The 26,108-nt window shown below is 49.8% G+C and overlaps 1 protein-coding gene across 4 annotated transcripts in view; it reads left to right on the forward strand.

The window, feature by feature from the left end:
* The window catches only part of STAM2 (signal transducing adaptor molecule 2), a 405,110-nt gene that overhangs the window by 88,886 nt on the left and 290,116 nt on the right, over window positions 1-26,108 (forward strand). For all 4 annotated transcript variants that reach the window (XM_085645536.1, XM_085645535.1, XM_085645537.1 and 1 more), the window contains exon 6: window positions 8,145-8,214. In XM_085645536.1, the coding sequence (XP_085501662.1) occupies window positions 8,145-8,214 (70 nt within the window). The remainder of the gene's footprint in view (window positions 1-8,144; window positions 8,215-26,108) is intronic.

The raw sequence follows: 26,108 nt of genomic DNA on the forward strand, positions 1-26,108 counted from the left end.
GCACTTGCACTTTATAAATAGAATTGATGATGAATTGGATACTGTATATTTTATGCAGTGAGATGTATTTTGCTCTGAGGCTTTTCCAGTCTGTGTTTTCCGGTCCGCTGAGGTCGGTGCTGCAGAGCAGAGCAGGAGCAGCTGCAAGGGACACCGCCGCCGCGCCGCAAGAGGAGAGTAGCGAGAGGAAAGCAGCTGAGTTAGACCAGGCCTCCAACCACAGAGGCTGCTAACGCTGCTAAGGTTGGCTGTGTCTGTAGCGGTGGAGAAAGCCCCGGTTCGATCTGCGGGCAACGGCGGATCCAGGGGGAGCCACAACTATAAATTTGTTATAGAGGTTAGTGGATCGCAGACAGCGCGGCAGTCACTATTGGCGGCCGCTGAGTGTAGTGCCCGTCAAGACTGCGAACGCGGCCCAACTAGGTTGGGTGCAGCTTGCAGTCTGCCAGTGTGCCCTACTCACTGCCCAAATCCTTTACCCCCTACTCCCTCTACTCCCTCAGACCAGCACGTGAGAGTTCCCAGCACAGATGAGGGTTAAATCTCTGTAACTCAACAGTAACTGACGCAAGTTACTAGTTGCCGCCTTTGAAGCCAACTAGCCTCAGCCATTGTCAGTTACCACCCAGGATACGGCCTTTTGTAACTGACACCTCAGAATTAGTGAGAGGAGCAGGTGCTAGAGTTAGGGTGCCGGGTCTAGCGTTCTGGCAGAACGGTGGCGGGAGTGGCAGAGAGGTTGAAAACAAGTGCAGAACCTTAGACCGAGGAAAGTGAAAGTGAGATACTGTGAACCCACAAAAGAGGAATAAAGCAGAGCCTTCGCGGAGGAGCAGTCTTCCGGGGGGGGGTAGGGGGGGGGGGTGCTTCGGTACAGTGGCAAAGAGTATGAGATCAGAAAAAATCTCTCAGGCACTTCTGAGCAAATCCAGGAAGAGCATACCCTCAAAAGACGCACTTTCCAACTCAAAGAAAAATCAATTTTGCAAAAAGAGAGGCAGGTCTCGGCACCAACACCAGAACCAGCTCTTTTTAAATTTGGGGGGAAAAACGGAAATCAGAAGTTTTACTTTCTAAAGGATCAAATGGCCGCAATCTATGCCTCTCCAGATGAAGACCCTGGCTTGCCAAGTCTCATCATTCCTAAAATTCAGGAAAAGCAAGTCCTCAGACATTGGAAATCCCAAACCCATGTTGCAGGGATTCTGCTTATGCGCAGAACTATGCGCAGGAACCCAGGCCCTCAATGAATTGTGGTGTACCAAAAACTCACCTCAGAACCCAGAACCCCTCATCCGGCCAGCATCAGTGTCCCATTCGTTATCCGAGGTTTAGCTCGGCGGTCCCAATGTATAGACAACCCAGAACAAGCGACTTAGTATATTTCTCAGGAATGGTGGGAATCAGAAATACCTTTTCGTAATTATTCTCGTACCAGTCCACAACAGAATAAACAGAGACACGGTAGAAGTTTAAAGAGTTTATTTTATAAACCTCGTGTCCTAAGATGCAGCAGTTTGGCTAACATTAGCAGACAAACGATTAAAATCAAAACCATCAGCATAGTTACAAAACCATAGAAAATGAAAGGAGCAATCATACTAAAATGACAGTGGATCTAAGCCACCTTCCTTTCTCTAACACACTAATAGTATTATTAGACTAATAAAAGGTCTCTAGGCTTGAATGGGGAACCCCATACCGTAAAGATCAGCTCAGAGAGTTCACATCACAGGACCAGCTATGCTCTGCTCCTAGGAACGCTCTTCTTCCGAATGTGTTGAAAACATGTAACACTGCAATATTAAAAGCACTTGACTTTCGGGTATTTGCAGCTGCGTGCGTGTGATGGCTAAACTAGTGGGCCGATCAACCTGAACTCAACAACATGCACCGTCTAGCGAACCAGACTGTTTCTTTTACACTGTGTACAGACCAAGGTCGCTGCTCACTGTTTGGGATGTTAACAACAGACAGTTCTCATGTGAAGCAAAGTCGAGTAAGCATTTCTCAATTGAATAACATGCGACTACAGTGTCGTGTGCAAAAGCAGCAAAAGCGGCAAGATGGCATTCTAACATCTAACGCGGTTATGCTAACTTAGCATTATACATATGTAGATAACGATCTTCACTACACCCACAAGCAATACCATCTCGATTAAGTGAATGCCCCCACAACGTAGAAAATCCGGCCAAGGAAATAGTGTTTGTGCAGCGGAACCTATAAAAAGAGAGATCACAATAATAACAGCTCAGGTTCCCTTGCCCAAGGCTCTGACAGACTTAAGTAAGGAAGGGGAAAGAGGAAAGACCCATGATAAAAAAGGTGGTTCTGGTAAATCCGGTATCCAAGATAAAATACAAATAGACGAATGGATCAGTTCTTCTTCCATATCAAATAACGCAGACCTCATTCAAGCTCTGGAACTAAACACACAATCCCAAGAGGATACCCATAAAAACAAATAAGGGACAATTCTAGATGTCGGTTCGCCCCGCGGAATGGCAAGTAGGGGAGAAAAGAGAGCCGCCTCTACACCAATAAAATCTTCCGCCAGTCAGAATCAGCAGGTGGGAAAAAAAATATTAAACTTTTCACCTACAGAAAGCCTAAAACCACTCTCAACCCCAATTACGATCTCGTCAGTCAGTGGAATAGAACCAATTTCGTGGATCTTGACGCAATCAATTCATACAGCCACATGGAGCGACACACTGCTAAGAACACTACAGCAAGCCATAGATGTGTTACATTTCTAATCCGATAAACTAGAAGTTCAGATTGACTTAATGAACTTGATAACGGTACACATCGCAGGAATAAACACACAATTGGACTTAATAACAGCAGAAATCACAAAAGGAAATAATAACGTAGCTCCAGGTAGCAATGTTTTGTCAAATTTAAATTGCGGATGTGGACAGATAGACAAATTGGTGTCCTTTTCTGAAATACTCGCAGAAATTTTACATGTAGTCAAACCATCAGAAAACATAGAAAGCACTAACACGATAGAACAAAAAGACGACAAACAAGATACAGCAGGACCAGCAAAGAAGACACTCAACTTCCTGCATGATGGAAGCATAAAAGAAAAGGAAGTAGTGGACATAAAAGGTACAGGAAAATGTACATCAACCAAAGTCCATACATAACTCACCAAGCGGTGTACAAACAAAAAGACAATGAAAACGTGCTTGGAAGGCCAGGCATAATGCCAGTAAACAAGCCGCCCTGAAAAGAAAAAGGCAAATCGATCCGATATTTATTCAACAACCAAACCATAAAGCTAATAATCACTATAACAATACCACAACAGCGGACTCAGGCAGTCCAGGGCTAAATCCGCAAAACCCCATGGTTAGCCCCAACATATCACTTCAAAGCAAATCAATATCATTCGAACAAGAAAAAAGTAAAACATCGAAACAACAAAACGTGGTAACAAAATTAACAAAACAAGCAAAGGCGAATATTGAAACCACAAAATCAAGGTCAGAAATTAAAGTTGTAACCACAAGACAAGTGGGTGAACATATAAATTCGACGGAATTACAAGTTATAACTCCAATTATAGAAACCATAAACAAAGAGGACGCAGCCACAAGCCTTCATTTCAGATCTCAACATGATCAGACCTCAAACCAGGATATCAGGGTATCAACAAAAATAGCAAAACCGCTGGGAAATCAAATAAAAATCACTTTCGACCATCAAGGTAGGGTGTGTAAGCTACCAATTGAAACAAATACCACGCAAGAGCTCGCAAGGATAGGAACAATAGAAAAAGTAGTTAACCCAGAAAGCGAACTAAATAGTGAGGGCAAATTGAACACTTTTTTACAAGAAAGGGCCGTTCATGACAACACAGGCCAAAATGGCAACCCGGACTGTGAAATCCTTACGAAGCTAAGAAGCATAAACCAAATCGAAAACCGACAAATTGTCCCAGCAGAGTCAGCCCAAAAACTGATTTTCACACCAGAATATCCAACAAAAGGCAGTCAGGACATCCTAAACAGGGGAAACCTATTGAAGCTGTTCAAAGAGATCCCAATATTAAGGAACATCACATCAGTGCATCTTCTGGCAGTAGAATTTCTACCAATGGAAAAAAGAACAGAAACGGAGGTAACCTGTACAACCTGGTCATCAAATGAAATGGCGCCCCTACTATATTCAACAAGAGCAGGATTTGAAGCCTGGGGCAACCAAAAAGCCCAAAATACCCATATCCACTATTACAAAAAAACAAAAGCTCTACAAATAACAGGAAATGACACAGGACCAAAATCGTTCTTGAGGGGGCCACCCCCAAATCATGTAAAAAGTTGGAACAAAACAAATCTAAGCCTCCCACGACAAAAACAGACAGAAGAAAACCAGGATTGGTCATGGGTTCCCCAATTCCTGAGCCAACAACGATCCTGATGAAAGCAAAGGTCTCAAAAGGAAATAGCCCACTGAGGCACTCCCAAGTTCACACAAGGAAAACAACATTAGAATCTGTTCATGGAACACACATGGTTTCAGAGAAATGGCTCAAGATCAGGAGACCGTATCCTTCTGCCAAAGATTCGACATAATTTTACTACAAGAAACATGGGATCTGACACCCAAATCCATTATTGGCTATGAAGAACATCACATTTTGGCAGAAAAAATGTCCAAGTATGGGCATTCAAGGGGGGTGGGGGGTTGTCAATATATGTTATGGTAAAATTGGATTGGAAATCGGAAGAGCTAGACACAGGAGAAAACTGGCTGCAAGTTTTGAAACTGGAAGGCAAAAGCGCCACACACAAAAAGCCCTGGCAGCTTTTGGTTTTAAATAAATATATACATTCACCCCGATAAAATCAGAGGAAGTATAGACTGTCTTGTTTGATAAACCTGCTAAAGGCATTGCAAATCACCCATCAAAACTGTGAGTTGATAATCTCAGGTGATTTCAACACCAATAAAGAGCAACTCAAACAACAAAATGTATCAAAACAAGCCAGTGGCCAACGACCTAAAACAAAAAACTGGAAACTCTGTGTTTAACCATCTTGAACGGAAACACTAAGAGGGATCAATCGGCTGGCATCACATTTTTGTGTGTAATAAAACAATCGACAATAGATTATACCATAGGCCGTAAGGAACTTTTCCACTTAGTTGATTCTTTTTCCATCCATCCCCGCCTGGAAAGCGACCACCTCCCGCAAGAATTGGCATTATATGCCGACTTGTCTCAGAAAAGGAATACAGCAGCTCTAACCGAAATGCCAGTAATACATAACCTAAGGAAATTAAAGTGGCGCGGAACAAACATCAACTTAATCATGGACACCGTGCAAAAATACTTAAACAACATTGGGCCGCAGAGCGCCCAATCATTGGTACTAAACTGGGAGAATCTAGGAACGTTTTTACCAATTAAATTTCCAGTAATCCAAGCACGCCAAAGGACACAACAAATAATGAACCATGGTACAATATACAGATGCGCAACCAGAAAAGGAAAATTGCAAGGGATGTAAGAATCAAGGCAGTAGCTGCAAGAATGGGAATAATTACAGATAACAGTAAAGTCATAGAAATGAGAAAGAAATATAAAGATAATTGCAGGGAGGCAACAGAGGTGTGTATCGAAACCCTCTGGCTGAAACTACACGAAGGGCGAACATATAGAGGAAACCAACGCATGTAAATATTTGGGAATCCCGCTGAGCCGATATGTCGTTCACAGACCAGAAAAGGGCAATAAGAGCAAAAGCCCAATCACTAACCTTTGAATACAAACATTTGCAAAAGAACTTGCCCGCCCCTCTTATAGTCACCTCCTGAAAGTAATGGCAGCACAATTATTACCTACACTGGCATACGGCCTAGAAATTTGGCATGGTCAGGAAATTGATATTTTAAATGAGCTTCAGACCATGGTGTACAAAGCAGTCTTTAACCTCCCAAAAGCCGCATCACCAGCTCAGATCCGCATGGAATTCGTCCTCCAGAACCAAAAATACCACAGAAAAATCACTTTTGTTAAATTATGTTGGAAATTCTGCATTTCAGAACCTGGATCACTGAACAATTTATGCTGGACAGAAATAAAGGCCCAGTTCGATCAGAAAACATTCAACACTTGGGGCGAATACTTGAGATCAGCTCTGGTGGAATGAGAAATCCAGGAGGCATGGGACAGCAAGATGGAAAGGGTAGTATTTAACAGAGTGTGTAACGCTACAGCAAAGAAATTGTCCATCTTGGAAGACAAAAATCTTTAGTAAGACGTCGACACGCCTGGTTGGTAATAAATTCTTATTCACAACTTTAACCTCAAGCTTATTTATTAGCACATTTCCGACTTGCGATAAAGAGGTTCATGCAGTACAGATTAGGAGAACATGACTCTAAAGACTTGTTACCAGCCTGAAAATGCTAACATCAAGACGAAAATTGTCGCCTATGCGGTTACCATAAAGAATCCATATGCCACCTGTGTGTCTGCCCCATTGTAAATGACGCAAGAAGGACGTTATTAAAACCATTTTTAAAGAACTTAACATTCGTACTTGTAGGCGGGCAGTAAGCTGCTGGATGGGGGGTTCATCAAACATTTTAATCTGCAGGGGGGTCAAGCTACTCACATTGATTGGTACCCTCCTTCGAAAAGCGGACCTAAATAAGTGAATAAGGGTACAAATGGGACTGCAAATTAGCACTAATATATATATTTTTTTAAATTGTAATTGGTAGATTTTTGTTATTTTTTTATTGTGTGCTCTATGGTTATGAAAGACCAAATAAATTATTCTTTGACTGAGATGTATTTTGTGAACCTGTAAGAAACCGCAAAGTAAAATGTATTAAACAAAAAACCTATTCATACAGGAAAAAATTAAAAAACTATTTTCTCTTGCTCTCAAAAAAGAATTACTTTGAAATATGAGTGAGTGTCAGATTGTGAGTAAAGGGCCTCATAGTTTCCATTCCCCTAACTGATGGTATGTTTTACAGCAATTCCTAATTTGACTTTAGAATATTCTGATTTATTAGACTGTTCTGATTGAGTAGACTGTTAGCCATGGTTATCAAATAACTTTAGAAATCCTTTGTCTTCTACTATGCTAGACATAAAGTGGAACAACTGTTTTTAGTTATTGTTAAAAAAGAGTGCAATTCTTTAGCTGAAAGGTATATTCTGAGGACTGGTAGGCAGCTACAAAAGGGAAACTAAGCAAGTTATCCTCCTAAGGTGTTAAATTATTAATCAAAAGCACAGAATTTTCTCACCTTGGTGGGGGATTACAAAGCACTTTTTTTAAATACAAATGAATATATAGTAACTACATAGATTCGCTGCAGTGTAGGAGCCAAAAAACTAGTAATAATTTTTTCAGTGCTTTTTTTTCATCCCCAAAAGTGTCTGCAACTTTGTATAAAAGCTGGCTTATTCTCTTTCCTCCAGTGATTGCTACAGGAAAAGAGTGGACATCAGTAGCTCAGCAGTTAAACCTCAAATCAGAATCATGTGCCAGATAACTGACCCTTTGTCTGAAGTTGGAATCTGTTCTGAAACCCTATGCCTTGCCAGGCGACAGGTGCTGGGTCTCTTGCTTGATGGGATGTTGGAGTCTGGTGGGCATTAGGGCCCAGGTCATGCCTTTTTAAAAAATGATCAGTAAAATCTGAAGATTCTGGCTGAGACTCACAAAGGCAAGACAGAGTGTCAAGTTTCGTTGGCTCATGCCCAATTCCGTGAACATGACTGCAGGAGATGTAGAGGACATCTAGATTGGGGGGGAAGGAGAGGGAATCTTGAGTTAAGGCAGGAAAATTAATAGAGGTAATCAATCATGTCAGGGTTGCACCTTTGTATGCATGTGCTAAACCTGGACCTGAGAGATGCACCCTCTGACTTTTTATGTCATTTGTATCACTATGATGAGTAATATGTACGGCCAGGTATACTGTCTTATCAATGTCTGCTAAATTGACTAGTTTAAAAGAATCTGTTTTTGCTTTGGAGTTTAATCGCACCCCGAAAATGGAGGTAGATGTTGTTTGTGTTAAACATCAGTGAAATTTGTTAATATTTGAGAAAGGCACATCGAGCATATATTATTGTAATGCAGTTGCCATCTCTTTTGCAGGTCATCTCAGGTGCATCGAAGAATGGGGGTTTGCCTGTTAAAAACAAAGAAGACGAGGAGATAGCAAAAGGTAAGCCAAACATCTAAAAGAATCTTGAAACCAAACCGGAATGGATATTACTGGAAATGTAAATATCTTGTAATTTCTATTCGACAGTTACACACTTAACCATGCTTTGCTGCACCTTTATACAATAAAGAACACCCAATAGATGTGTTGCACACCTAGGTATAAAAGTAATAGAGTGCTGTTGAGGTGAGGAATGGTGTAAGTAATGAGTACTGTACAAGCAGAGTGCGTTTCAGTGAGGAAGGTTCTACTGGACTGGTTCACAGCATGCAAATCTAGGATTTAGCGGTGGTTAATTTCTCAGCAGAAAACACTGGGATAGCAATAGTTAGACCATTTAATTGACACTCTGCAAGATGATTTTTTTTAACAGATTTTATTGATTTTATGCAGTACTAGATGGGCCAAGCCCAATAAGAAACATACAGTCGTAAGGCATATTGTAAAAACTCTAGGCACTGCACATTTTTCTCCCAGAAGGTCTGCAAAACATCAGACCGACAACCACCCCCCTCCCCAACAACGCACCATACATACCATCAACAGCATAGCACATACACATCACACGAGATTACGTCCACAGTTATATGAGCCCCTCACATTAAAACGGTAAGTCATTTATCACCAGCCGATCAAGGGGATCTTGAGTCATGGGTTGCATCAATAAGGACAAATCAATCCCTCTATATTTGGCCCCCCTGACCCAGATCTTCCCATGCTTTTGCAGGCAGCCTCTCGCCTGAAACACCGCTTCCTCCGCAGACATACACCTATCCATGGCCTTCTTCCAATTCGCTACACAGGGTGGGGATGTAGCCTTCCAGTGCTGCGCAATGTCATGCTTTGCCAGTGTAAGGCACAAGAACAGAAGGTGTCTTTTATATCTGTTACCCCAACGTCTTCTGTACTGTGAAGGAGTGTCAGTCGAGGGTCTGCGGGAATGTCCCATGCTAATACCCGCCCCATGCAAGACAGGACACCCGACCAGAAGTGTTGCAATGCCCCACATCTCCACACTGTGTGAAGAAACGACCCCTCGTCTGAGTCAGAAAGGAGACAGACGGGGGACTGAATAGCTCCCATCTTCCAGAGCCGGATGCGTGTATAATAAACCTTGTGGAGATATTTAAATTGGATCAGCCTATATCTAGTGTAGACCGCGCTGTACCTAGGACTAGCCAGCGCCTCCGACCAATCGTCATCTGTCAGAGCAGGCAAGTCTGCCTCCCGTGCCGCTTGAGTCCGGTGTATAGTGGTATTTGCATGTGTCGTAAGTGTTTGGTAGATTTGCAGGATTTTGTGGGCCCCCAGGTCGCCCATCAGTAACCGACCCTCCAGCGTGTGAAACTCTGGTAAGGACTGGAGATGTCGTATCAGGGGGCACAGGGCATGACGGAGCTGTAAATATCTATGGAACTGTGATTTATGAAGGTCGAAGTCTGCCTGCAACCTCTGGAAGGACTTAAGCGTAGATCCCTGCATAATATCTCAGAGAGTGGATATCCCAATATCGTCTCTCTTACGAAATCCCTTCAGTGACGAGACAGGCCGGAGATAAGATCCCTGCCAGAGGGAAGTAGCCCTGGTCAGCTTACCCCACCAACCCATAGATCGGACCACCCGCCTCCATATCTGAATAACTGTCCGGCAGGCTGGAGGAAATGCCTCCAGTGACGAGTTACTGTACAAGTGATGAAGCAGCAGGGTAACTGCCATGAAGAGCCACTCTACGGCATAAGCCGGGTCCATCTGAAAGCCATATCACCATTCATTAATTACCAGTAACTGCAAGGCTCAGTAGTACTCCCGTATATCAGCCGCTGCAATCCCACCACAGTATGTGGACTGGGTACATGTTGCGAGCGCCACCTGGACTGCGCCCCCTTGCCAAAGAAACCGGTTCAGGAGTGCATTCATTTGGAGGAACCACGACGGGGGGATCGAGTACGGATAATTTTGTAACCGATACAGTACACGTGGTAAAGTCACCATTTTGAAAATGGCGGACCTACCGTAGAGCGATAGGGGCAGATGGGACCACACAGTCGTCTCGTCACGGACCGCAGGGCGCAGCGGGGCTACATTGCACAACCAAGCCTCGTTAGGACACCTTGTGATATAGACCCCGAGGTATTTAAAGCCTGCGTCTGCAATTATCAGTTGCGAGGTCCAAACCTGGCTCCTCTCTTCACCGCAGATGGGGAATAGGATAGATTTAGACGGATTAGCGCATAACCCGGAGGTCTCTCCAAAAATCCTCAGGATTTGGAGCACATGGGGCCCGGAGGCCCAAGGATCTGATATGAAGAACAGGGCGTCGTCCGCATACAGCGCAATCCTGTCAGAGGACACCGACGACCAATCCAGTCCCCGGAAGACTGAGTCCAGGCGCACCCACGCGGCTAATGGCTCGATTGGCGAATAACAGCGGGGAGAGGGGACACCCCTGCCTAGTTGCCCTGCGGATGGGGAAAGGGGCCGAACAATGTCCGGCCACATGAACCGATGCTGTACGGTCCGTATATAATAATATCTGAAAGAAACCCGTTAGTTAGATTCCTCACCTTCGAATATCCCCAGGCGTCAGACTGGATCCCAAAGATTTTTCGTCAGCAATACCCCTTGCGCGTCGCTAGGCGTCGTCAGCGGCTCCGCATCCGTCATCCGTGCGCCGGAATGACGTCGTCGGAGTACTTAGACGCCGCCCACGCGCGCTGACGTCAGTTCTTCTTTTTTCCGCGCCAGTAAGCGCCGATCCGGGAGAGCTACCCCTTTAGTCAATTTTTGACTAACTTTTTCGACTTTTTGGTCACTTCTCGACTCTGGTGCCGGTAGGATGCCTGGTTTCAAGGCCTGCGAGACTGTCACCGACTGATGTCGGTGACCGATCATCACCACCGGTGCCTGTACTGCTTGGGCCTCGACCACGACGCGGCTTCGTGCTCCGATTGTATGGCCCTGACCTCGAAAGCTAGGCGGGAGCGGTCCCGCAAGCTTCTCGAGCTTCGTCACTCGGCTCCGCGCCGCTCTCGATCCTGGTCCAGGAGGAGGTCCAAGGATTGGTCGCGGAGCCGCACTCGACATCGTCACTCGTCTGGCTCGAAGTCTTCGGGTAAGTCGAGGCACTCCAAGAAGTCCAAGAAGCAACAGCGCTCTTCGGACTCCCCTCCCCGGTCGCGCGACTCGGCCGAGGGTCCGGGTGGTTCCACCCACGCGGCTCCGCAGGAGCCGCGCAAGTCCCCATAGCCGACGGTCCCTGGGACTGACGCGACGCCGGCGGAGGTCAGTGCCTTCCTCTCGGCCATGAGGAGCCTGGCCCCGCCGACGACGCCCGCTGGCGTGCCTTCGGGGCCCGCGGACTCGACTGGGCGACCTCGCGTGCCGGCGGCTCCGGCCCCAGCGCCGTTGGAGGCTCCGACCCCGCAGGTCCCCGAGGGGCCCGAGCCTGGGCCCCCGTCGACGCCGGTCGACCTCGTTACGCCTCCTGCGCCGACACGGATACCACCCCCGACGCGGGCTCCGGTCGACGTCTATCCCCGGTTCAGCCCCTGTCCGGTCCCGACGCCGATGCGGCGCCGCCCGACGCCGCTAGAGACACATATTGTCTATCGACCGGCTCCGAACAGTCCTCCTGTTTACCAGGAATCGGATGACGGGGGCGACTGGGAGGGGTCTGACGACCCTATGGCCCTTCAGGGCCAACTTGCACAGGACTGGGCAGATGAACTGTGGGAGGCCAGTGGTTTGGATACCTCACCGGACACTGGCTTCATCTCTCCTCCGACTGTGGCTTCGGAGGAGGGTGCAGCTTTTTCTGTGGTGCTGCGCAAGGCGGCCGAAGCCCTTGGGCTTGAGCTGCCTGCCGTGGCTGTGAGGACTAACATCCTCACTGAGGTGCTTCAGTCTGCCGCATGCTCCACTGAGCCTCTGCTGCAATTCAATGAGGCCCTCACTGACGTTCTGCAGGGCACCTGGTCCAAGCCCTCCACAGTCCCTCCTGTGGATAGGAACGTTGCCAGGCGCCACCGCCCTGCTCCGGGCGACCCCAGTTTTCTGTCCCAACACCCCACCCCCGAGAGTCTGGTTATCCAGGCCTCTACCTCCCAATCCTCCTTCCCGTCCGCTCCTCCGGACCGGGATTCCAAGAGACTGGAACAGCTTGGTAAGAAGCTGTTCTCCTCGCTCAGTTTGGGCCTGCGGTCTTTGAACACCGCCTGTCTCTTGGACCGTTATTCCCACTCTCTGTGGGATGCGGTGGAGGACGTGCTGCCACTGTGCCCGGAGGAGGCCCGGGCGCGGCTTTCCTCGGCTCTGGCCGATGGGAGAGATGCAGCGCGCCATGCAGTCCGATGTGGACTCGACACTACGGACTCGCTGGGTAGGGCGATTTCTACCACGGTGGCGCTTCGACGTCACGCCTGGCTGCGGTCCACGTCCTTCTCAGGGGATGTCCAGAGCACCCTCATGGACATGCCTTTTGATGGCGCTCGCCTTTTTGGTGAGAAAGCGGACAGTGCGCTGGCTCGCTTCAAGGACTCCTGGGCTACGGCCACGTCCTTGGGCCTCTCGGGCCCCGCGGCCACAAACTTCCGCTTTTCGCTCCTTTCGTGGCCAAGGAAGGGGCACCTCCTCACGTCCGCCTAGCCACCGGCTGCAGAACCAGCCTGCACGCGGTCGCGGACGTGGTTTCCGCCGAGGCGGTACTGGAGGACGACGCGGTCAGTCCACATCCACCCCGGCAGCATCCGCCTCACAGCCTTCCTAGTCCGAGCTTTCAGGCCCATTCCACGCCAGTGGGAGGCCGGGTTCGCCATCACCTGCTCCACTGGTGTGCCATTACTTCGGACAGGTGGGTGCTGCAAATCGTCCGAAGGGGCTACTCCCTCCCCTTCGAGACGACCCCTCCAGCCATGCCACCGCAGCACCACCGTATCTCGGGGGATCATAGGAAGTTTCGGCCCTCTTGGCCAAGGAGGCCGTCGAGCGCGTTCCGAGCCCAGAAGTAGGTTGTGGTTGTTATTCCCACTACTTTCTGGTTCCCAAGAAGGGCAAAGGGGGCCTACGCCCTATCTTGGACCTCCGGAACGTCAATGCCTTCCTCCCGAAGGAACGGTTCCAAATGTTAACTTTGGCTCAGGTTCTAGCTACCCTCGACCCTGGAGACTGGATGGTAGCGTTGGACTTGCAGGACGCATATTTCCACATCCCCCGTCCTGCCGGCCCACCTCCACCTCCAGACTATGGCGGATCTCCTACATTTGCTGGGGTTTTCCATCAACGTGCCAAAGTCACACCCTCTCAGAAGCTCCTTTTCATCGGAGCGGTTCTCGATTCGGTGCAGTTCCGGGTTCATCCCCCGGAACAGCGGGTCCGGGATATCCAGGCCCATCTTTCGGCCTCTATCCTGGGTTTCGGTCAGGCTAGTGTTGCGGCTTCTGGGGCTGATGGCCTCCTGCATCCTACTAGTGCATCACGCCAGGCGGCGCATGCGGGTTCTGCAGTGGGACCTGAAGTTTCAGTGGGCCCAGCATCACGGCAACCTGTCCGACCATGTCTTGATCTCGGAGGGCACTGCACAGCAGTTGCAGTGGTGGCTCACGGACCGCGATTGGGTCATGGGCAAGAGCCTCTCCCTACCCCTACCGGAGCATGTCGTAGTGACGGATGCGTCCCTCCTGGGATGGGGTGGCCATATGGGAGAGGCGGAGATCAGAGGCCTCTGGTCTCCGGCGGAGTCTCGCCTCCACATCAACTTGTTGGAGCTGAGAGCGATCCAACTTGCACTGAAAGCCTTCCTTCCCTCTGTCCGGGGAAGTGTTGTGCAGGTGTTCACGGACAACACCACCGCCATGTGGTTTGCAACAAACAGGGCGGGGTGGGGTCGTGGACCCTTTGTCAGGAGGCTCTGCGCCTCTGGACATGGCTGGAACACCAGGGCATCACCCTGGTGGTTCAACATCTGGCAGGCTCTCTGAACGCCAGAGCAGATGAACTCAGCCGCCGGTGCATGATGGATCACGAATGGCGTCTGAACTCCGAGGTGGCGCAAGGTCTCTTTCAGCAGTGGGGAGTGCCTTGGTTAGATCTATTCGCCACCGACGAGAACGCGCAATGTCAGCAGTTCTGCGCGTTGGAATTTCCAAGGCGGCACTCGCTCGGCGACGCTTTTCGTCGTGAGTGGAGTTGCGGTCTGTTGTACGCCTTTCCGCCTATACCACTTCTGCGCAGAGTGGTGACGAAGATCAGGCGCGACCAGGCCCAAGTCATCTTGGTGGCTCCGGATTGGGCACGAAGGTACTGGTATCCCGAGCTACTCAGTATGTTGACCGATCCTCTGATACGTCTGCCCCTTCGGGAGGATCTTCTGTCGCAGCAGCAGGGGACGGTCCTCCACCCGAACCTGTCCAGCCTCCACCTCCATGCGTGGAGATTGAGCGGCGGCAGTTGATGCCATTTGACTTGCCTCCTGAAGTCTGTGATATCATTCTGGCAGCCAGGCGTCCCTCCACAAAGACTGTATACGCCTGCCGGTGGAACAAATTTGTGGCATGGTGCACAGCAAAGGCTGTGGATCCCCTTTCCGCCCCTCTTTCTGAGGGTCTCCTCTTTCTTCTTTCTTTGGCCCGGTAGGGCTCTGCCCTGGGCACCTTGAAAGGTTATCGTGCTGCCCTCTCTGCCTTCTTACGGCTTCCTGATCAGCCCTCTGTAGTGTCACGCTTTCTTAAAGGCATTACTCACACGTTCCCTCCTGTCCCTTTCGTAATGCCTCAGTGGGACTTGAATCTTGTCTTGACATTCCTGATGTGCGCTCCCTTTGAGCCTCTTCACAATTGTCCTCTTCGTCTTCTAATTCTTAAGACTGCTTTCCTGGTAGCCATCACCTCGGCTAGACGGGTGAGTGAGCTCCAGGCTCTATCGTCCAAGCCTCCTTTTCTATCTGTTCATCCGGACCAGGTTGTCCTTCGGCCTCGTCCTTCCTTTCTACCGAAAGTGGTGACCCCCTTTCATCTTGGGCAATCTGTCACCTTGCCCACCTTCTTTTCGCCTCCGCATCCTTCCAAAGAGGAAGAGCGGCTCCACCGTCTGGACCCAAAACGTACGCTCTCCTTTTATTTGGACCGCACAAAACCGTTCCGAGTGGATGACCAGCTTTTCGTTGGCTACGTGGGTGCAAAGAAGGCAAAAGCTGTGCACAAACGGACCATCTCCCGGTGGGTCGTTTTGTGTATAAAAATCTGTTATTCCTTGGCGAAAAAGGACCCTCCTGTTGGGCTGCGAGCCCATTCTACTCGGGCCACGGCGGCTACTACTGCTTTGGGACAGGGAGTCCCTTTGCAGGACATCTGTTAGGCGGCGACGTGGGCTTCGCTGCACACGTTTGCCAGGCACTATTGCCTAGACAGCCAAGTCCGGAGGGATGGCTTCTTTGGCCGTTCTGTCCTCCAGGACTTTCTGGTGTGATCTTGGTTCGCAGACCCACCACCGGGGTTGGTATTGCTTGGGTATCTATTCTAAGGTGAGGAATCTAACTAACGTGTTTCTTTCAGATGAACAAGTTACTTACCTTCGGTAACGATGTATCTGTAAGAAACATTAGTTAGTTAGATTCCTCACCGACCCACCCATCCTCCCCGTTCTGCGAACTGACATCTAGGGTTAAGGCTATCCCTTTCAGGGCCCTAGAATTTTTTGGCACCAGTGTCGGTCTCTTGCATGGCTCTGCGTTCCTGGTGCGGAAAGCTATGTACAAGAACTGACGTCAGTGCGCGAGGGCGGCGTCTAAGTACTCCGTCATTCCAGCGCACGACGCCGACGACGGACGCGGAGCCGCAGACGACGCGCAAGGGGTATTGCTGATGAAAAATCTTCCGGATCCAGTCTTACGCCTGGGGATATTCTAAGGTGAGGAATCTAACTAACTAATGTTTCTTACAGATACATCGTTACCGAAGGTAATTAACTTGTTCTTCATGTAGGCCTGAAAGAGTGGTCCCAGGTTGACGGACTCCAGAAGTTTAAAAAGATAAGTCCAGCTCAACGAATCGAACGCCTTATCTATGCCCGGGACCCAGTCGGTGGGCTTCGGCCACTGCGTTATGAGCCCGTCTAATGTTGTGTCTGGTGGAGCGTTGTGGCATGAAGCCAGACTGATCTGGATATACCAGATCCTGGATACACGTGCGAAGGCTGTCTACAAGAAACTTCCCAATTTAGGCTCAAAATTCAATAATGAGATAAGGCGATACGAGCCCTGGTCTTCAGGGGGACGGCCTGGCTTGAGGAAGACTACAATTTCGGCGCGTCGCCAGTCCAGGGGCAGAGTGCACTGCTCGGAGGTCTCTTGTAGCACCCAAAGCAGACATGGTCCAAGAGTCCCCATGTGAGGGCGCAGGAAGTCGCTGGGGAACCTGCTTGGCCCCGGTGCGCGTCCCGGGAGGGTATTGGATAATGCTGCTGGGAGTCTCACTGTTTGTCGGAGAGGCGACTGGGAGGGAGATCAGTGAAAAAATCATCAATAAGGGATTCAGCAACGACCTCCCGTTTCTCATACAGCGCCGAGTAAAAGTCGGCAAAGGCCTGAACCAGAGCCTCGTTGGAGGTGCACATGTCTCCGTTTGTGGATCTTAGTATGGGGACCTGCGTCGGGGATGCTCTGGCCTGGCAGAGCCTATGGAGCATCTGGCTGGATATATCACCCCATTGATATATCCTATATTGGGTCACCAACCAGGCCTCTTTAGCACTATCTGTGTGCAGCTGATGGAGTGGCTGCTGCACATGCAGCATATTGCGACGGGCACAGGAGTCTGAGTTCTCCACCATTTGAGATTGCAGATGGACCGAACGGTCCTGCAGGTCCCATATCTGGCGCTGCTTCTCCCCTGTACGATAACTGATGTCTGCCCCTCTAATCGTAGGCTTAAGAGCCTCCCAGAGAATGATCGGGGACGGGGAAGTTATGGCGTTGAAGCAAAGAAACTCGGCGATCGCCCGATGGTGCATCTCCTGGTACTCAGCACCCCAGAGCAGCCATGGGAACATACGCCACCGATATGGGGCTCGACACGTAAGCAGGCGCAGCCTAAGTTGAACCGGCGAATGATCTGGAAGACCCCGAGGCAGGATAGACGTGTAAGACACTCTGTGTACATAGCTGTGCGGAAGGAATACATAGTCAAGGCGTGAAAGGGTGGGGTTGTACTGACGATGCATATGTGAACCCGGCTTCTGAGGGGTGAAAGGCCTGCCAAGAGTCTGCCCAGCCAAGTGTGTGTGCCAGTGTGTGCAATTTGGATCTAGCAGGGGGCACCTCCGGCGGCCTAGCTCGCCACCTATCTAATAGTCATAATGTCGTTCCAGTCTCCACCCAGTATGGTCAGGCCACCAGGGAGATCTCCCCAGAGTTGCGTCAATTTGTCTATGAATGTCTGGCTAAGTGGAGGAGGGGCATAGACACTCCCAATTGTGATCTGTTCGCACGCTATATTGCCAGAGATCTGGAGAGGCACCCTGCGATGAATAAGAACTGTCGTGCCTCGTGCTCCCCTATTAAATCCCAAATGATACTGTGGCGAACCCATAACGGGAGAGGCAAGGGGCCTTGGGGCCTTGGTAGCTAGGAGTTTTGTCCGCCGAGTAACGCTTTGCCAACTGGAGTACCGCCCCCCGTTTAACCTTATTCAGTAAGTCTCGCACGTTCCAGGCTAAAATGTTGAGTTCCACCAGCCGTGTGGGCCATTCCTAGGTGTTACCGTGCATAATGTTGGACGAAGTGAAGGTGACAAGACAATGGTTTGTGTGTATGGTGCGTAAGACTTAAAACAAACAACAAATAACCCCCTACAACCCTCTGCTTCCCCCACCCCTATACTTCTAGGAACAAGGAGTATCTGTTGTGGTGGAATTCCATCCCAGGTCCCAAACACGATGGCCCAAGTCGTTCCTCCAATGGATCTCCTCCCCCCCCCCCGGCACCCCCCCCCCCCCCAAACATTACCCAAAACAGTCAGGGCGTGCTATATCCGACTCCTTACAGGGCTGGAATGAGACCCCAACCATAGGATCGAGATCAACCAAACACGGGGCCACCACCACCGTCTGCAACCAACGATTGAAGAGGAACAGAAGTCCAGGCAGCTTGGCTCTGAGCACGCCAGTTGGATCGAGATCGATTGCGTCTCGTAGCTGTGTCCCTGCCCTGCTGACCACTCCGGTGCGAGTCCTGGGAGGAGTCCGAGTCTACAAGGGGTGGCGAGTGAGGCTTCAGGTTTCGTCTCTCATCAGTCCACACGAAGACCTCATCCGGGGTGTCAAAGAAAAATGTCTTGGCGTTATACATGACTTTCATCCGGGCGGGAAACAGCAGCGTGTAGGATATGTTCAATTCTCGAAGTCGTTGCTTGGCCACCTCGAAGGACTGACGTTGCTGCTGGACCAACCTAGTATAGTCCGGAAAGACCATCATGTGGTGAGAGTCAAAAACCATTTTGTCCTTGTGGAGCCGGGCAAACCGAAGGATGGCATCTTGATCGGCCTAGTTGAGGAGCCGAGCGATTACCGGCCTTGGATGCTCCCCTGGCGGCGGCTTCTTGGCCAGAGCTCAATGGGCCCTCTCGATCACAAAGCAGGGGGACATATCTCCAGGAGCCAACCCGAGATGAAGTTGTCCATCGACTTCCCCTTGTAACCTTCCGGAAAACCCACCAAACGAATATTGTTGCAGCGGGCGCTACCTTCTGTGTCCTCGACCCGTGCCGTCAGCTCCCGAGAGACCATGGTGAGCTTATCCACTTTCTGCTGGATGGTGGATACAGTGACCTCCATGGTGGATACCCTTGTTTCTGCTTCAGTGATCTGGTCTACCGCCTTCCGGAGGTCCTGATGGAGAAAAGACACCTCTGAGCCCACGGCCCGATCTGGGCCTATAATGCGGTCCGCGACTGGTTGATCGCTGCGAGCAACGTCGCCATGTCGGAAGATAGACCTTCCACCGCCTCCTTCCCCGCGGGGTGGTGGTGGTATAGTAATCCATTGTGTTCTGTTTAGGAGCCGCCGCCCCATGTTTATCATTGCCCATGGTGGCCGAGTGTGTGGACCATAAGGATTCGTGCCGACCGGCCTCAGCTGCGGGCACAACCAGCGAGGTAGGTAGCAAGAGACTGGCAGGCGGCGGTCAGCAACGTGTGTCAAACCACCCCAGGACCAGCCGCTGGGCTCTGCCCCAGCGTCTCCAGAATCACACTTCCCAAGGCCTCCAATGGTATCTGAGCTGGCCCCCGGCCACCGCAGGCGGGCCTGGAAGAACCACCACCAGCTCAGCTCCGGCGTCGCAGGGAGGCTCCCTCCACAACAAGGAGGCAGTCGTGTGTATGGGAAAGCAGCTAAAATGCGCTCCGACAGTCAGGTGGCCCCTAGAGCACAGGCTGCATGGCGCACCCCTCGGTACAGGAACCTGGTGCGGGGGAGAGCACCGGGGAGCCACACAGCAGGAAACGGCCACCAGTCCAGCAACTCACCGACAGGACCCAAAGTCTCAGGGAACACCAGCACTGCAACCCCGTGCAGCTGCCTTGATGCACTCAGCGTCGGCCAGGCAGTGACGTCTGAATCGGTGTGTTAGGCCCTAAGCGCTCCGCTGCCCCAGCAATGGCAGTCTCGACGGCTCTTGACAGGGCGGTCCGCCCTAGGTGGCATGTGCGGCTATCTGGGCTAAGCAGCGGTCTTGAGCTCCAGGTCCATGTGGGCCCCGCCGGGTCCGAAGCGCCATTCCCTCGAGCGCTCAAGCACAGGGAAGCAGGAGGAGGGGCACCGCAATGGCGCCGCTTCATCGATGTAGGCCGACCGCCAGGCTGCAAGGTTCCACCACAGCTCTGGAGCCGATCCTCTGCTGATACGCCACAGAAGCAGCGCAAAACTGGGCCACCGTTTCCGCAGCCGCTCCACCGGCGAGATGGGTGAACGGCAGCCACGGAAGTTCTCCTCCCACAGGTCAGACCCCAATCAAGGTTTTCCCGGCCTCCCGCCGCCACCGGATCCTGTCAGCAGGATCACGGTGTGTTCCGCGGCAGGTGACCAACTTTAAAAGTCTCTGGGGTCCAGGATTTAGTAGGATATTGGCCCTGAAAAGGAGTGAACTGCGGAGCTCTAGGGAGACACGTCCGCCATGTTCGGCTCCTAAGCCCCGCCCCCTGCAAGATGTTTTAAAGTGATATTGGAAATACTTCTTGAAGAGGATAGATTTTAATTTCTTTCAGAACTTCAAGAAAGTCATTGAAGTCTGATGTGTATGCGGGAGTAGAGGAAGGTTGTCCATAACCTTTGACCATGGATTCAGGAGTTTTGCTTCTGGGCTTTTTTTGTTTTCTGCAGTTCTGAATCCAATCTTCTGGTATTGCATTGGCTGCAAGAGATGTCATTTTCTCTGATTGGTAGGCTGCCATCACAGCTTTGTAGATGGTTAAGCAGATGTTGAAAATGCCTCAGGCTATCAAGGGCAGTCAGTGTAGGCCAGTCAAGGTAGGTGTGATGTGATCGAATTTCTGTTGTCCTTTGAGGCAAGTGGCTGCATGTATAGCACTCGAGCTGTTCCATCAGGATAATGAGTGATAACGAGAGAGCTGCAGTAATCTGTATGTAAAAAGTTAGATTCTTGTAGATGCCATGTTCTGTGGTGACATCAATAAAGTTAACACCAAATTGTTTGTATTTCAGTTTTGTTCGAGACGGAGGAGAAGACCTCCTTGTATATTTGTTCTGATACTTATGATGGGCCTGAATGACACTTGATTTTGGACATTGTTTTTCACCATTGCTTTGTTGCTTGTGAATAGCTGAATGTCCTTAATATACCAAAATAAGTTCTCAGAGATGAGTCCCTGTCTTCCTTTAGCTAGGACTGTAATAAGTACAGGGGCAGCAATGGTAAGGGAAAGTGAGAGCAAGATATGGATGTTTAATTCCTCTGAGGCATGTTGTGAAGAAGAGACAGGAGCTTATAAAGGACTTGTAATGTTTTAAAATTCCTGACAGACAGATAGATTTCATGGTTTTGCTATGTGTGTTGGATTCAATATAATGAATTTGTTAATTTTTCAAATTAAACATTTTTGAAGACTTTACATTTTTCACTGGAATTAGTAATTTGTTGGTCTGCGATTAGACTGACGCATTGTTTAGTGGGGTATCCTCTGTAGTTGAGACTGCTTTAAGTGCAGTCAGAACACAGTGGATTTGACTGATGGTTTCTAGGGGGTACTTCGTTAGGGAGTGAGATAATGTATGGAATTGCTTGAACTAATAGCAGTGAAGGAGTGGTGTGACCAAGCCATATTTTTACATTGTTGGTATGTAAGTGAGTAAAGTGCTGTAATGAAAGGTCTAGAATGCTGCATTTGTTAAGAATGAAAATAGTGGTTTGTTGGAGGAGTTCCAGTTTGTTGAGGATGTCAAAGATGCATATACCATTTTCTAAGCAATATGGTGCCATCAGCAGATGTTACTGAGGTAATTTGCCCAGTTGTCAGACTTGTTTCTGACAGTCTTGAAATTCACTGATGAAGACTTTTGTGCTTTGATTGAAATTTTAAGGTGATGGAAGACAGTGTGTGGGTGGAACAAAAAATGTATTTTGCTTCGCTGTCTGTTAAATGCATTAGTTTGTGATTACGTATGTTTCTTCCTGTATGCGGGCTGTTGAAAATTCGAAATGTAAACACATGACTGATTCAGCCCAATTTGAATTCCTTTTTAAAAGAAAGAAATGCAAGGAAACTGAGCTGCTACACAGATTGCTAGGTGTGACATTTTCATATTTTAAGTGCATTTATGAGTGACATTACCACAAATAGGAGTGACACCTTTCACAAGCAAAATCAAGGAATGAAGACTAGGTAAACACAGATATCATAAATAACACCTATCTGAGCAATGTGAAACTCTTAAGTTAGCAGCTGCAAAGCACCACAAATGGAAGGGCAATAACGTAATGCCCTTAATGACTAGGCCGCCCTAACAAGATCATGTGCGAGGCCACAACAAACTCTTACCCAAAGCAAGAGGTCCACGGCCTAGTCGGCACGCCGCTACGTTCCCAGCACCGGTGTAGCCAGCGGCCCAGGTGAGTTGCCTTAATGAACCAACACACTTGAGAGTCGACTTACAGCCGCCGCGTCAAAGAGCCCCGGTCCGGGCATTCATTCCGGGGACAAGACTGTGATGCGGATCACCACACTGAAATGCGTTAGTTTAACGCCCGTTGCGTGATACTTGGCAGGACTGCAGCAGCTTGAAGGAAATTAAAAGTAACAATTCACTTGAAAGGAAGGCAGCATCTTCACATCCCCATAATGTTCAACTGTGACATTGGAATCTCAGTTCATGTTTCTTGATATATGCGCAGGATCTCTGTATGTTGGTCTCTGCCTATTGAAAAGCCCTCCAGAGAGTGAAAATGCAGATTGTTAAATCCTATTTGCATTCACTCGCTACTTTGAGTGGTCACTAATATTTTCTGTGTATTTATTTTCTGAAACTATCTTTTGTTGAACGATTTTTGTAAGTTTTGCTACTAGCCAACATTTTGCCTTCATTTATTAAGAAGTCTTCCTGTGTTAGGATAAAATCACCGGCTGCTGTATTTTGTATCAGTTTCCTGTTGCTGTTACCTATTTTTGCTGCCCATTGTGATGTTATCGAGATTAGTGCTGCGGTGATGTCATCAATGTTGGTTGTAATATGCTTTGTCACATGCGATGTTATGAGCGGTAACTATTTTTTGGGATATTTTAGTTGTATTTTGACTGAAAATGATAATCCTAGATTCAGTTTAGTTGTGTATTTTTCAAGGGAAAGGCTGAGGTTTTTATTAGCATATTAGTTTTGTTATCTAAGCTGAGTTAATATGCTGTTTACCATTCTTGAATGCAGGCAGGGACTAATACTCCAGCCCCGCCTAACCTATCAATTCAGACATTTGTACAGAAGTCTCATTGTATAGGCCCATAGTGTGAATTTGAGATTACCTCAAGTTTCACCAAGTCCAGAGTATCCAGAATATGGAGTGTTAGATTTGGGGGTCTCTACTTGGCAGAGGTAGGTACCGTTGACAAATAGGGACCCTTGTGTCTAGTCAGGGTAAGGGGAGTACACTCCTAAAATAATCCCTGCTCACCCCCTTGGTAGCTTGGCATGAGCAGACAGGCTTATCTCAGAGGCAGTGTGTAAAGCATTTGTGTATACATACAGTAATCAAGTGACAACACTACAGATGGCTACCACACAAGTTTTATATCAAAAATAAGTATTCTTTTTTTTTTTTTTTTTTTTTTAAAAAGTTTTTATTGAACAATAATTCGGTTACAAGTATGGGCCTACAACCACCCGGGCCGGCCGCTAGGTACATAAGGAAATATACACATATCAAGGCAACAATCAGTTCCCAGGGCACTGCCCCGCAGTGGCTCAAGATAGTTCTCGAAGAACAGCAAGCGTCAGTCCAACAATAACAAAAACAAAAGGAAAAACAATAAAAACAAAAGGCGAGTTATGAGGGAAACCAGTGCGGGTCAGGCTCCCCCCGGGAGACTCCAGTCAGGACAATTGAGCAATCCGCTAAAGAGAGGAGTACCGGGAGGCCGGGGACGGAGGGGGGGGGGGAAGGGGGTCAAGGGAGATGAACGTCCAAATGTAGTTGTTACAAAAAGCGCCAGGAACCATCAAGGGTCAGGGGGACATGGCGATATCAGTGTCTACCAGGGGGGGCGTACAGATGCCTCCGCGATATGCGTTCCATTGCCCCCAAATTCTACCCCATGCCCCCGGCTTGCCACGGGCCACATACACTGTCTTCTCCCTAAACATACACCAGTCCATATTCTCCTTCCATACTGACACGGTGGGCGGCCGTTGAGCGCCCCAAAGTTGCGCTATATCCCTCTTGGCAATCATGTTCCCTAGGGCCGCCCACCGAGTCTGAGCCGCGCTGTAGTCATTGGGCTCCCACACATTCAGGACACAGCGACGCACCTCCGGCAGCAGCACAACCCCAGTGACCTGTCCCATAACCGTGTGGACCCGGCGCCAGTAGTCCGCCACCTCGCGGCACTCCCAAAGGATATGAAGAAAGGTGGCGCTGAGCCCACAGCCTCGCTTACAGAGCCCGTCGTCGGAAAATCCCATCGAGACCAAGCGCGGACCCGTCACATACACCCGGTGGAGGATCTTGAGCTGTACCAACCGGAGACGAGCCGGAATGGCAACCTCCTTGGGGGACGACAGTGCAAACTGCCAATCTTCGTCGTCCAGTTCGACCCCATCCCCAGTCCAAGCCTCCCGAAGGCGCACCAGGAGGTCCGCCCGGTGATTAATCAATTTTTTATAAATTAAAGAAATAGTACTATCAGGGACATGTCCGTCAAGTATGCGGTCCTCGAGGGGCGAAGAAACAGGGATCTTGGTCCCCTCCCCGAAGACCGAGAGCAGGGCGTGTCGAACCTGGGCGTAGCGGAAGAACTCCCTGTCGGTCAGCTCATATTCGGCCTGGAGCACCGCGAAAGTCTTGACCGCGCCCTTGTGCCACAGGTCTCCCACTTTGCTGATACCAATCGTGTCCCACTGGTCAAACCCCTTGGTGGTCCACAAGCTGCCCAGGCGGTCGGAGGCAAACAAGGGAGTAGAACATGTTAATCGCTCACTCCAGCCCATGGCCGCAGTGGCAGCCCTCCAGGTCCGCACAGCAATCTTAGTAGGGCCCGTAAGGGTCCGGCCAGCCAGGCGGGAATAAAGTGCCCTGTTGTAGTTCCCGCCGGGAAGCAGGAACTTGTCCATCTCATACGCCGGATTCAAGCCGGGCGCATAAGTGGCGTGGTTAATGGCAGATAGCTGCGAGGCCCAATAGTACCTGCGAATGTCAGGAAGCGCGATGCCCCCGTCATACCAGGGGAGAGTGAGCTTGGCAAGAGCAATACGCGCCCGCCCGTTCCACACCAGTCTCCTCTGCAGGCTCTCCACCTCCCGAAAGTAGGCCACTGGGATAACGTCGAAGGAGTTCTGGAGGGCATAGAGGAACCTGGGAAGGGACATCATTTTAAACAGCGCGGCCCGACCCAGCGGGGACAGGGGCAGCCTGCACCACCGGGCCGTGTCCTCCCGTAGTCGCCGAAGTGGACGCAGGAGATTCTGCTCATAGCGAGCCACCGGGTCCAGCGAAACGTATATCCCCAGGTACTTAAAGCCGCTCAGAGATATTTGAATCGGGAGCCGAGGCGGCAGGAGAGGAAGACCACCAGAGATGGGATAAACGCAGGATTTAGACCAATTGATCGTGAGACCCGAATTGTTCCCAAAGGAGGTCAGAACGTCAAAGAGGACATTGAGTGACTGCCGCGGTGAGGTGAGATACAGGAGAATGTCGTCCGCATAAAGCGAGACCCGATCTTCGAAGCCCGGGCCCCACCGGATCCCTCTAAGCGAGGGCTCCCAACGGAGCCAGGCAGCGAGTGGCTCCAGGGCGAGAGCAAAAAGCAACGGGGACAACGGGCACCCCTGCCTCGTGCCCCTGCCAAGGGCAAAGGGCCGAGAGACCCGCCCATTCACCACAACTTGAGCCATGGGTCCCGTGTAAAGGAGCCTCACCCAGCCAATAAATCCCTCTCCAAAGCCGAATTTATCCAAGACGGCCCAGAGAAATGGCCACTCAATAGTGTCAAATGCCATCGTGGCATCCAAAGAAACCAGCACGGCCGGTTCGGAGAGGAACTCCGCCCTGGCAAGGGCACCGTGCAGACGCCGCAAGTTAAGAGCGGTGTTGCGGTGCGGGATAAAGCCGCATTGGTCCGGATGAATAAGGTCGCACACGACACTCAACAATCGATTGGCCAGGACTTTCGCCAGGATTT

Source organism: Triturus cristatus, chromosome 3_1 (assembly GCF_964204655.1).
Source record: "Triturus cristatus chromosome 3_1, aTriCri1.1, whole genome shotgun sequence".
Classification (NCBI taxonomy): Eukaryota; Metazoa; Chordata; class Amphibia; order Caudata; family Salamandridae; genus Triturus; species Triturus cristatus.